Source organism: Octodon degus, unplaced genomic scaffold (assembly GCF_000260255.1).
Source record: "Octodon degus isolate 3935 unplaced genomic scaffold, OctDeg1.0 scaffold00225, whole genome shotgun sequence".
In the NCBI taxonomy this organism is placed as follows: domain Eukaryota; kingdom Metazoa; phylum Chordata; class Mammalia; order Rodentia; family Octodontidae; genus Octodon; species Octodon degus.
This window is the reverse complement of record NW_004524801.1, coordinates 141669-154765: the sequence shown is the minus strand read 5'-3', so window position 1 is coordinate 154765 and position 13097 is coordinate 141669. Positions and strand designations below refer to the sequence as shown.

The 13097-nt window shown below is 38.8% G+C and overlaps 1 protein-coding gene across 1 annotated transcript in view; it reads left to right on the top strand.

Annotated features, from left to right (window-relative positions):
• The window catches only part of Mrps6 (mitochondrial ribosomal protein S6), a 71230-nt gene that overhangs the window by 42261 nt on the left and 15872 nt on the right, over positions 1-13097 (top strand). The window contains exon 2 of the mRNA XM_023705547.1: positions 9189-9328. Within this exon, the coding sequence (XP_023561315.1) occupies positions 9189-9328 (140 nt within the window). The remainder of the gene's footprint in view (positions 1-9188; positions 9329-13097) is intronic.

The window sequence follows — 13097 nt, the reverse complement described above, 5'->3', positions numbered from 1 at the left end:
ATGTTAAAATGTTGGATCCTAAGTCCCTGGCAACCAGCAAATTCATGCAAGGTTGGATCTCATGTAACTCAACTGCTAAGAGTCTCACGGTTTCTGGGTTTTGATGCCAGCCCTGGTACTGATAGTTCAGTGTGGTCTATCCACTTGGTTACCTTGTATGAGTAAGTCTAGTGTATAATTTAAGGGTTTTCGTCACATTTTTAGCAGAAGTTACTTTGCTGGTTTTTCTACTGCCTTTTACATTGGTACATTCTTCCATTTGTTACCTCACTGAGAAGAAAAACCATGACTCTATTTTTCATCCATTCAGTTCTTCTGTGTTCTTTTTATTTTCATCACATCCTCCAGAGAAAGCTTTCATTTGGGATTTCACAAGTCTCCAGGGTCGTCTTGTCAGTTTCGTGGCTGTAGTAGGGGTGGGCTTCTCCTACTTACTTCATCACCTTGGCTTTATTGGCCACTGGTGTCAAGCTCTGACTTAGCACTTATCTTTTTGGTATGATTTGAGTCTAGAGCCAGTGAGTTTTGAGGTTTTGATTTTGAGCTTTCAGTTTTCCTGGTTCCCTAAAAATCAGTTATTGCTAGGGATTGAACTTGGTGCTTTCCCATTGAATTACAGCCCAATTCCCTTTTCTTTTACATCCCCCTGTATTTAGGATGGGTTCTATAGGGTCTCATTATGCAGATCGGATTCGTAGTGATCCTCCTGTTTTCAGCCTCCCAGGTGCTGGAATTACAGGCGCGCACCACCATGCCCAGTCTCAATTGCCATCTCAGTGTGCCCTGTGGGCACCAATTCCCTTTTCAGGTTAGATTTTGAGACTGTATATTGCTGAGTTGCTCAGGTTGGCCTCAGTGTGCTACCTGAGAAACCTCAGGAAAGCATCCATCTGTACAACTCTATGATATTACTGAAAACCTATGTGGAAGATGGTGATGGTGGCACATGCCTGTGATTTCAGCACTCTGCAGCCCAAAGCAGGAGGATTGTAAGTTTGTGCCTAATCTGAGAGACCCCATCTCACAAATTAAAAAAAGGGCTAAGGGGTATAACTCCAATACCAATGAAAACAAACATCCAATGTGGATATGAACTTAGTGAGCTCTGAGTATTGAAGTGTAAATCTAGGACTTTTGCACAGAATTCATAAATTACAACACATCCTTAAAAAAAAAGAAAAACTAAATTTTGTCCCAGAGAAGTTTGATTCTAGAGTAGCCACTGTAGAAAACAATATGGAGGTTCCCCAAAGGAGGAAAATTGGTGTATCAAGGTTTTGCTCCTATGTTTATTGCAGTGCTGCCCAAAGTAGCCAAGATATTAGTCTAGATACTCATCAGTGGACATAATAGCAAAGATGAGGTACATGTACACAAGGCAATAAGGATGACCCCGGAGGACAGTGGACTTAGTGAAAAAAGCTAGAAATACACTACATATTCTCACATATGGAGACTAAATAAGTTTAACTCAGAGGTAGAGTAGAATATTGGTTACCAGAGGCCGGAGTGCCAGGAGGAGTGAGAGAATAGAAAAGTTGGTAATAGGACACAAAAATACTGTTGATAGGAGGAAGTTCTAATGTCGCATAAGTAGAGTACAGTGACTCTAGTAAATAATTTAATGTACATTTCAAAATATAATGGATTTTGAGAATTTCTAGCCTTAATGCAAGACACAGCAGATTATACTAATTACCCCATCTAATAATTAAACATTGTATACATGTATTAAAATACATTGTATCTCAAAGTGTACAATTACTATGTCAATTAAAAATTTTTAAAAGCTTGTAAGATACTTAACTGCTTACTGTAAAATCAGATAAGTTAAAAAAGTGAAGTTTTCTATCATTACCTATGGATGATTATCAGGTTTTGTGTCTAGTTTTTCCCTTGTATGTGTACATAGTACATTTATAAAAATGTGGATGTACTATACCTATTGATTTTTCTTATTAAAATATTTTTATGCCAGTAAGGATCAATGTCCTGTTTTTAAAAATTAAAAAAAATTATTTATTTGGTACTGGGTCTCACTGTACAGCTTGGACTCATAGTGATCCTCCTGTTTTAGCCTCTCCAGTGGTGGGATTACAGTTGTGTGCCACCGTGCCCAGTTTCAGTGGCTGGCTCGGTGCAGGGCTACATGGCATTCGGTACTGAGGATTGAACTCATGTCCTTGTGCTTGCCAGGCAGGCTCTTAGACTGCCGTGCTATCTTCCTGGCCAATACTCTGTTTTTTAATGGCTACACAAAAGCGTTTTCCTTGTTCACTAGTGAAAGTAATTTATTAACTTATAATCTTTCAGCATTGGACAATTATATTTTTGTTTATTCACTATCTCAATAACTTTGGGGGAATACTTTTGTAGCTAAATCCTTTTATATGGGTATGATAGCTTGCTTAGAGTAAATTTTTAGAAGTGGCTGAGATTGTGAGCATAAGCATTTAAAACTTATACATTGCCAAATCATCCTTTAGAAAGTATTTCTACCAGCACTGTAAATGAGTTTTTGAAGAAACTGAAATCTTAAGAGGCATAATTCTGCCATGGGTGGGAAAATGTACCAAGTAACAGTGCTCCATTGATTCTGCCTCCAGTGCAGAGTCCTCCTGTGCACTTCTGTCCTACTTTTAGTTGAGTACCCAGCCTGACCCTCCTCTGCCTCTTGAAAGAGTGTTGCCTTTTCAGGATGTGAGTGAACTCTGCTTTGTTTAAGCAACCAGTCAGTAGAAATTCTTATAATTTTCATAGATTTTGATATTTTCTGCACTGGCTCTGCATTACCTGAGGCTTATCTGCTTGAAAAGGAGAAGGGCTAAGTGTATAAGGATGCTGTATGCCATTAAATGTGTGTGCTGGTTGTTGTCATTTCTTAGTGGATAAGACTAGGTGTGTTACACTTTGTGGGTGCTCTAAGGGCTGCTGTCTCAAAACTCCGCCATAGAATCTAATTAATTATACAATTTTGTTGACGAATTTCTTTTCTGGGATATAAATAGGTCCAATTAGATTTAGCATGGGTCATTGATCAGTGGTGGTGTTATGATATTATTATGAATTCTTAAACTTGCTGAGAGGGAGGGGATTTTAGTTTAGGATAAGCAGAAATACTCTTCTTTCTTTTGTTCTCCCTACCTCTTTCCTTTCTTTATTATAGAAATTTCACTGATTAGCATCTGTAGAACTGTGGTTTTACATGATTGAGGATACCATGGCTTCCTTTGGACACTTGTGGCAGATCATAGTGGAAGTAGTCCAGCTGACCCTGGAAAAATGTGGGTTTGAGCAAACTAAGTCCATTTACTATATATGCAGATTTTTAAAAAATACATTGGAATTTAGTCTTGGCAAGGGATTTACAAGTGGCCAAGTTCAATTATCCACTGCAAGTTGTGTTTTTTACTTTTTTGTGGAGGTGGTACTGGGGATTGAACCCAGGGCTTTCACACTGAGCCACATTCCTATGCCCCCTTCCCCTGCCTTTTTCTTTTTGACACAGGGTGCAAGGCATTGGCCTGGGTTTGCACTTTAAATCCTTCCTGTCTCAGCCTACGAGAGTGCTGGAAATATAGGCATGCCCTAGCATGCCTGGACTCACTGCACGTATTGATGGCAATGGCCATCTGTTATTTTTGTGTGTGTATCAAGTGATAGGAGAGCCCATACTTAACATAGCAGCCTATTTCATTTTCATACAGCTGCATTTTTTAGATATATGTTTTTTACAATTTAAGGCTGTTGCTCTGTAATTTTTACTCTACAATTGTAGTCTACCTTTGAAGGATTTTTTTTTTTTTTTTTTTTTTTCCTGGCTCAGGATGCCTTAAGGGTAGGTCTGGTAAGGTCTGAGGATCTGGGGAGTAGGCCACAGTATCCTGAGCCTGACTGCCTTTGCTTAAGCAGGCACTTAAACAACTGAGCTAATGGGTAGTCCCCCCTCTAGTTTACCTTTGCAATCCAATCAAAATAAAACAAATTTATGTTTTGCATAATGGTTCTGTGAATATTTGAACTCAGCTGTTGTGTTTAAGTCATCTTTTGTAGGCTAAACACTAGTCTTTTTTTTTTTTTTTTTTTTTTGTGGCTGGCTCAGCCAACTCTGGGGGCACGCCTGGCCCGACATGTGGTTCTGGGGATCAAACCATGGTCTCCTATGGTTGCCTAAGCAGGTGCTTTAGACCACTGAGCTATCTCGCCAGCCCAAACACTAGTCATTAAAAAAAAAAAAAAATCCTTTATTTATTTTGTACAGGGTCTCACTACACAGCTTGGACTTGTAGTGATCCTCCTCTCTTGGCCTCTCCATTGCTGAGATTACAGGTGTGTGCCAGCATGCCTAGTTCTGGGATCGGCATGGCATGCAGTGCCAGGGATCGAGCCCGGGTCCTTACACTTGCCAGGCAGGCACTTAGACCACTGAGTTCTCTCTCCAGCCCCTAGTCATTCTAATAGTTAATGAAAAGATAAAAAATTGAGGCTCTCCAGGACTAATTACATTTTAAAAATCAGCTTAACTGGGGGGTAGTGTTTTCCTTTTTTTAACCTTTTTTATTGGTCATGTGGATTAATGGGTTTCATTTTGGCAGATTTGTATGTGGGTATAACATATTTTGTACATGCACATCATATTTTGGTAGTTTTCATCACTCCACACCCTGCCTCTCTAGTTTCACGTTTTGCCGAAGGGGTTCAGTGTTTATATTTTGCTCATATCTATACCCCCTGTTTATCCATTGTTGTATCTCCTTCCCCTCCCTCTTATTTTCCTTCCTCTTGTCTTAATACTTTGTGCTAGTTCTTGGGGCCATTTTTAGACTCTACATATTGTTGCGAACAGGCAGTTTACAATATGGTATGAGTAATTCATTTCACTTAACATGATGGCCTTCAGATCTATCCATCTTGCAGATGACAGAATTTTGTTCTTCTGTGAGTAAAAGAATACTGATTGCCACAAGTATGATTAGGACTAAAATGAGACCTGCAGTAGGAATGTTCATGTGAGTCTTGTGAGAATACAAAAATTGAGAACCACTAATTTATCAGGAAAAACTAAGACATGACTACAAAATTAGTAAATTTTGGCTGTTCTTCCCAGGCTATAAAACTCATTAGTGAGTAAGATCTGACTAGAATTTTGTTTTTCTAATTTGAGTTCAGATGCATCCATGTTTTTTATTTTCTCCATTTTTTTTTTCTTCACATCAATGTGTTCAGCTTCCCACCATGCCTTGCCAAAATTGTTTCATTGACCTTGTGATAGGTTGGAGTTGACATCAAGCAACTTAGGAGCTGCTTTCAGATGGGTGAGAGATGCCCCTAAAAGAAACCCACAACTTCTTAGAATAGATGGAATTAAATGGTCCCCAGAACTTGCAAGTGAGATTTATGTAGCAAGATCATTTGCTTTCTGTAAACCATGCACTTATACAAATTGAACACAGTGCTAATTAAGCAAAAATTCCCCCTAACACCACCAGCCTAAATTTTTTTATTTTAATACATCTGTAGGTTTCATCAAAGAAGTTGACAACCTGGTCTGATTAGTCTAGGAAGAGCATGTGGATGGAATGGTGAGTTGTAGAAGCAGTTCTAGATCTATGATAAGTTCAGGCTGATAGTGTTTATTAGGTGATGCCCTATGTGTCTCCCTGATGATCCATCATTTAGAGAATTAACATTTGTATCTTAAGTGTTCAGGTTATGATTTTATTTTTGTTTCATTTTCTGATTAGTGGTTTGAGGCCTGTCAGTTTCTTCAGCCTATCACAAGGTAGAGCAGAGGTTGGCCAGATGATACATAACTGAGGCTTTGAGGTCATATAGTCTCTTGTTATTGGTCTGCTTGTAAGCACAGAAACAGTCATAGACACTATGCAAATGTATATGTTGTCTGTGTTTCAGTAAAACACAAATTTAATTTGCACAGATAGGTGATGCAGTGTATCTGGCCCATGATCCTGTTTTTGCAAAGTAAGGTACATGGGACATGTTGAACAACCCTAATAAGCTCCTACAGTATTCCTTCAGTTGTAAAATGTTGGTAATTTGAAACTACAGTGATAAGAGTATGACCATTCAAGCAGTCTACAATTTGACCCTGACTTACCGAAGTGAATATGTTTTGATATTTTCATAAGTTACATTCTTTTGAGACACCCTGTCTTTTTTGAACAAATGTCAGAGGAAAAGTCTTTATTTCATAGGCTCTTACTTCAGAAGAAGGTACTCCATTTTGCATTGTAAACACTTAAGTTGGAATTTGAACCAGACAAAAAGGATACTGAGATGTATTCCTTTTTAATCAAGCAAAACTGAAATTAAAATTAAAGAGTTTGATAACTAATCAGAAGGCTGTAATCAGCCAAAGTTTTTCATTTTTCTTAGGCCTAGACTTCATTTGGATGTGCAGTTCATCCAGTGTATTTTAAGTTAATAGATGCAATGCCAGGGCAAGAACTAGCATCTTTACTGAAATGAAATATCCTGCTGTTAATAACAAGGCTTCTGCAGAGTAAGGAAATATCTTTGTGAATTAATGAAAAGTGAGAATTTCAGTGTTCATGTGGTTAGAGCCATATTTACTCAGTGCTGTCACACAGAGATTGCCATAGCCTTCTTATGTAGCTAACATTAGTGGGAAGTGATTTTGACTTTGATTTCGTTTGCTGGAAAACTTTTATCATAAGATTGATTAAAATTAAATAAATATTTCCATCAGGATTTTTTAAGTCAATGGTGGCCTGCAATATGAAATTAAAATGAAAAAATTTCTTTCTAAGTTTTAATATCTTGTGTATTCATATTATCTAAACAATATTTGTCAGAAAGAAAGTTTAGGTAGTTGATTTTCTGTGGTAGCAGAATATACATGTATACTTGTTCCACACTTTCGGACACAAAATGAATGACAGAAAGGTAGCCTTTTGTTAAGTCCCTTCCTGCACTTCAAAATCTTGCATTTTCCTTTTGTTCCTTCCCTTTTTTATTGGTTGAATTCATCTCTGCTGTGCCTCTATCCTCTTCTGGTTGTGGTTTGGCAGTTCTCCTTTTTCTGTAGCAGGCTTTTGCACTTACCTGTTCTGTTTGGCATTTCTTACAGGCCCAATTTCAAATCTATAAATTTTATTTAGTAAAGATCAATAGGTAACAGTAAAACACTAGATCAGTATCTGGTCTATACCAGTCAGACATACGTGGTAGCTATCATCACTGTTGCTGAAAAAATTCTACATTTTTTCCCCCATATTTTTGAGAAACAAATAGCGATGAGACAGTTTTGAACCAAATTGATAGGACAGTCTCAATAATTAACACACTGCATACATTCTTCCTAGTGGTTAATTGCTGTGCAAGATGTGGACATGATATCCTATTTACACACACTATTAGAACAAATCCCTCTATTCATAAAGAGAATGTAACTATATATTCTAACAATTTTGAATACACAGATACAAAATGAACATTCATCTGTATCCCCTTTTAAAAATTCTACATTTTAACCACTTGACAAAGTTCATTCTTTGACTCCTGATTTGCTTATGTTTCCTCTCCTTTTCACTGAGTCTCCTGTTGCTCAGATGTGCTAGCCCCATGAGTTCTGGTATTCTTTGTTGTGGTATCTCTTTCCTGGAAAATCTTGCCACCTGCTTTCTGGCCCCATCTTACTAAGTTTCTGTATTGTCACTACCTGCAGATCTTTATCTCCATTCTGTCTTTTTTTTCTGGAGTCTGCCTTTCTTTACTTTCCTGCAACAAAACAGGCTCCTGATTTTCCTTGTCCTACTTGACTCTGACCTTTAAATTTGTCTCTCTGACTTCAAGTCCTCTTGTCAGCCACCAAATGTCTATATTCTCTACAGTTTCGTTGTTGGTTTCCTTTCCACACTCTCTTTCCTGCTGTGATGAGCTTACCTCTTCAGGCCTCCATTAGCTTCTGTGTGGATGACTGCAAAACACATATGTATTATAACCCACCTGTATTCTAACTTTAATGCTTATATATCTTGAGAGGTCAGCTGAGGAAGCATAGTGTCTCAGACTCAGCATGACCTGACCCCAGTTCTTTTCTCTTGTCCCTTGACAGCTCTCCAGATTTTCTTAGCTGCTAATGACAGCACTGTTCTTCAACCACCAGATTTGGATGACTCCTTTTCTCACTTCTCACCTTTACTTTTCACATGGCACTAGTTGGATTTTTCAAGTTTATCTTTGTATTTCTTCCAACATTTTTTGTATGTGTATGCATGGAGATATGTTAAGTTTTTATATCTGGACAATGAGACTTGTAGTTGTCTGAACTATAGTTTTTATAACAGACCTTTATTACTTACATTCTTGTGCATGGCCCACTGACTTTATTCTTTGTTCTCCTTGACCTCAGCCTCTGGGACTCTCAGCTCTTAGTCCACTCTGCCTTTACTCCTTTACTTTCCTGGTTCATTGGTTCATTGTATCTCTAGTCTTTACAGGGCTGCTGTCAGGTAGTGTTCCTTAATGAAACTCTTAGATTACTATAAAGAACATCTCTTACTATAAAAGCATCTCTTTTAATTCAAAACTTTTCTGGTGCTGAGTGTGTTTGTTCCATAAGCTTTTTGGTTCTCTACCTTTGGGGCTTTACATATAAAAATGTGTGTGTGTGTGTGTGTGTTGTAAGCTCCAGGGAGGTGGAAATTGGGTTTTATTCTTCCCCTTTCAGTTACTTTCAGTTTTTCCTTTGAAACAACTCCTTTTGCCTTTTGCCATTGGCTATGGTTTTGGTGGAATGGTAAACTAAGGTGGCTTACCAACAGGACTCTCTTCTGGAATTTGAACTTTTGAGTCGTGCGCTACAAGAACTGACAGTGATTGCCACTGGTTGAGCCCTGCTGAGGTGCTCTGAAGAAGCCACTCATTAGTTCCTGCCTCCCAGATCCCCGGAGCTGCTCTGACTTCTGAACTCTTCGAAGCCCAGTTCTTCAGATTTTCCTTCACACCTGTGAGATATCTTGTATCTTTACTATAAAAGCATCTCTTTTGAATCAAAACTTTTCTGGTGCTTTTACCCAGAGATTCCTTCCAGTAGAATTATTAGGGTTGGAACTAACTAGACTTAAATCATTCTGGCTCTCATATTGACTCTCATGTTTTGTTTTGTTTTTTCCTCTTTTAAAACAAAAACAAAAAAAAAACAGCGAGAGACTGCTGCTGCTTTGAAACGTACAGTAGAAGCCTTGATGGATAAAGGAGCCATAGTACGAAACTTGGAAAACTTGGGTGAGCGAGCACTTCCTTATAAGATGTCTGCCCACAGTCAGCAGCACTGGAGAGGCGGGTAAGTTTGTTCATGAAGCATGTGGAAAGTGTCTTTGATTGGCTCAGATGATTAACATTAGGAATTACCATAATTTTACCATTAGATCTCTGTGTGCCAGGTATCTTTAGGTATATACTAGTACTATAACAGATAGGGTATAGTTATCCCAGGTTTTGGTAGAAAGTAATCAGAACAGAAGTAGCCTGTGCTAATAACAGGCTTTTGAGCTCTTGATTATAGGGAGCCTTGTCTTGTCAGTTTGAGCATTTGCTTTGCCTTTAAAATAGTTCAGTGAATGGTGTTTTCTATATACTCAGTTCTTCCTCTGTAACTGTATAAGTTGCAGATAAACGAAGTATATTTCTTTCTTTTTCTTTTTGATACCTGAAATTAAACTCGGGACCTCATGCTTGCCAGGCAGGTACTGTGCCACTGAGCTATATCCTTGGCCAAAGTATATTTCTTCTTTATTTTTATTTTTTGTATTTTAGAGGAGGGTCTGTAGGGTGTTCAGGGTCTCACAACTAGATTGGACTTGTAGTGATCCGCATGTTTACAGCCTCCCAGGAGCTGGAATTATAGGCGCGCGCCACCACACCCAGTCTCATTTGCCATCTCAGTGCACCCCAGGGGCGGGGTATATTTCTTAATTGTTTTTTCTATTGCAACTAATGATCACAGTTTTCTGTGCTGGCATTTTTCCCCCTACAGGGTACAGTAGATTCTTCAAACATGTGAAAGGTGTGATTCTCTATTAATAACTTACCTTTGTAGAAATTCTCTGAGAATAGTTTATAGATTTTCTGAAGTTTCCTTGAGTCATAATGCTGTCAATTTTATGTCCATAATATGTAGTATGAAGGAGGAATATATTCACATTGGTGGGTTTCCTAGAAGTAGGTATTAGGGAAGGTAGGAGTCTACTTGGCACATTGAGAAAAGTCCAACGGAGAAGATTCTATTCTTCCCTCTGCTGTGGCCTTGAGCAAGTACTTAGTTGGTGTGTTTCAGCTTCATTGGGCACTGAATTCAGGTATCCTTTCTCCCATCCATTTATTATGGGAATACATAAAATAATATCTACAGATGTCCTCTGTGGACAGAACATTGCTGTAGTCTTGTGAATCTCCTGGTCATGTACAATTGAGACATGTGATAAGATCTGTATGGAATTATACCTCACACTGAGGTTTTCTTAGTGCATTTAAACTATCTGCTGAGATGTAGCACATACTACAGACCTTTCTTTTATTGCTTTACCTTGTTTTGTGCTAGTGTTCAGTTTCTTGAAAGTACTTTGGAGGAGGAGTGCGCCTGAGCGAGCGTTGCTAGGCAACAGGAGATGCACAGGGGCTGGGTCTCTTGTACAATCATAATAATGAGGGGGGGAAAGGGGTGAGTTGTATATGTAACTCACCTACCTGCCTGCTTCCTTCTCTCCCTTACCTCTCTCCTTTCCATTTTTCCTTTCTACCTTTTAAGTTAACAAAAGGATATGGATTTAATAACAGAATCCTTTTGCCTTTTTGCTTAAAAAGAGAATATATGCCAAGTGTAGTAGTACTGATACTTCCAGATATTCAGGAGGCTGAGATAGGCAGTAGGATCCCTTGAGTCCAGGATGGGTGACACCAAAAGATACCATTTTCCAAAGAAAGAAACATAAAAATTCTGGCCAGGAAGTACTAGCAGGTACTTGAATGAAAGGCACTGAACAAACAGCAGTTTCTTTATATGTGCTTGCAGGGTGAGTGCCAGGCAAGTGCTAGTGCTAGTCCAGTAGTGGTGAATCTGTGGCATGCGTGCTGCAGTTGGCTTTTTGTATCATGAAGGTTCTAAAAGGTTTGTTACTGTCCTAATTCTTTGTGCATTTCTAACAAGTGCCTGGGGAATGTTGATGCTTCTCTGCAGTTCTGATGTGTGTTGGGGTTAGGGGAGGGGTGTTTGTGTGGTTTTTTCTTTATAGGTGGAATAAATTCAGGAAGAATGTGTCTGTAGTTGGATTCCTCATACAGTTCATGTGCATCATCAAGGAATGTAATAGCCACTGATCCACTGGTATTTGCAGATTACATTTCTGGCTATTTTATTTTACACTCCTCAGCGGAGTTGGGGCAACACTTCTACTGTGGATTACAGAAGAGGAGTGCCCTGCTAAAGTGGGGGGGTGTTCAGGTTTTAAGTTTATTTTCCAGAGAGATACGTCAACATCTAGTGTTTGCTTAATATATTGAGTGCTTTCAAAGTGTAGTTTCTGAAAAAAACCCTAATTTTCAGATAAGGTCCAACAAAAACCACAACAAAATAATCAGATTTAGGTTTTTTGTTTGTTTGTTTTACCATGTTAGCTTTTGTTTTTGTAGCACCTGTGAATATTCCCCACAGTAATTTTGGTAAATGAACGTATGAGGACTAGTGTAGTCACTTCTTGACTTTTTGGCTAAGATCAAGTGTAGTATGAGGGCTAGTGTATTTGCAGTTACCAGAATAAAGATTTGGAATTGAGTGAAGTGTCCAGGTGTCTGCAAAGAGAAATTCAAGGTTAGTGGTTGTTTTCTTGGCTTCGGTACATCCCTCATAGTCACTAACCTCAGCCACATTTATACCTGGTTTTTTCATTTGACATTCTTTATGTGCATTGCATATAACCAGGAAGGTAATGCAGATATTCACTGGGTGGATTCTTGTATACCAGGATTTGCTGTAGACTGGCAAGGCTCATTTAAAAAAAAATTGGTTAAAAAAAAACAGAATGGGCTTGCTGGATATGCACTTACCATTCAATATTTTGGCTTATTTTCAGCAGCCCTGGAAGCCATAATACATGTGTTATTTTGATGCTGCATTAACTTGAACCTTGATACTGGTGTGCAAGAGTCACTTTTTTAGCTGGCAAATGGCATGAGCCAAAATGCCCTCCAAGAGTCCACATTTCATGGTGGTACTGTACTGTGTGTATCATGTGTTTATGCTTTTACATTTAGTGTTTAGTATGTCCTAGTGATAGCCATAGGCCTTTCTGGATGGTTTCTATGATTTGTCATGGCTCTGATGTCAAGGAGCTTTTAGTCTATGTGGCTAAATAGTGTTACATGTGGCTGCATAGTGTTACACTAGCAAAGGCAGTGTGCATGAAGGTGCCCTGAACAGCAGTACTGTTAGCTTTCCTGTTGCTTGTTCACGGTATCCAACACTCACAGTTTAAAAGAGGAGAGGTTTAATTTGGCTCACAGTTTTATGAGGTTCAGTACATGGATGGCCAGCTCCAAGGCAGAAACATGGAGGAAGTCCATGACGTGGTTGGAAAGCAGAGCAGGGGAACAAAGCTTGCTCCGTTAATCCCCTGCTTGATCCCAAAGCCAGTCAAGTTTATACTGGACTCTAATTGCCACACCAGCCCAGGCTGACAGCCTTGTGTCTGTGTTGCAGTTAATTCTCAGCATACTGGGTAATTGCTATCCTGCTGGCCCCATCCCTGCCTCCTCCCCCAGCAGCAATCCCTTGCTGCATGCAGGTCAGTAGACTGAAAAGGAAAGGATAGGTAGAGACGTGCTTGGGTAGGAGAGATCTGCTGCTTTAAAATCTTAAGGAAGTCTTTCAAGAGGAAGAGGGAATAATTTGGAAATGGTACCTGGTATTATTATACCAGTTTATGCCAACAATAAGAATATAGTTATTATATTCCAAATATTAATTTGGTCAGCCCTCGCTTTAAAAATCGGTTACATTCCAGACATGTATCTGTAAATCTTGTATATAACTGAACTTTTTTTTTTTTTTTTTTTTT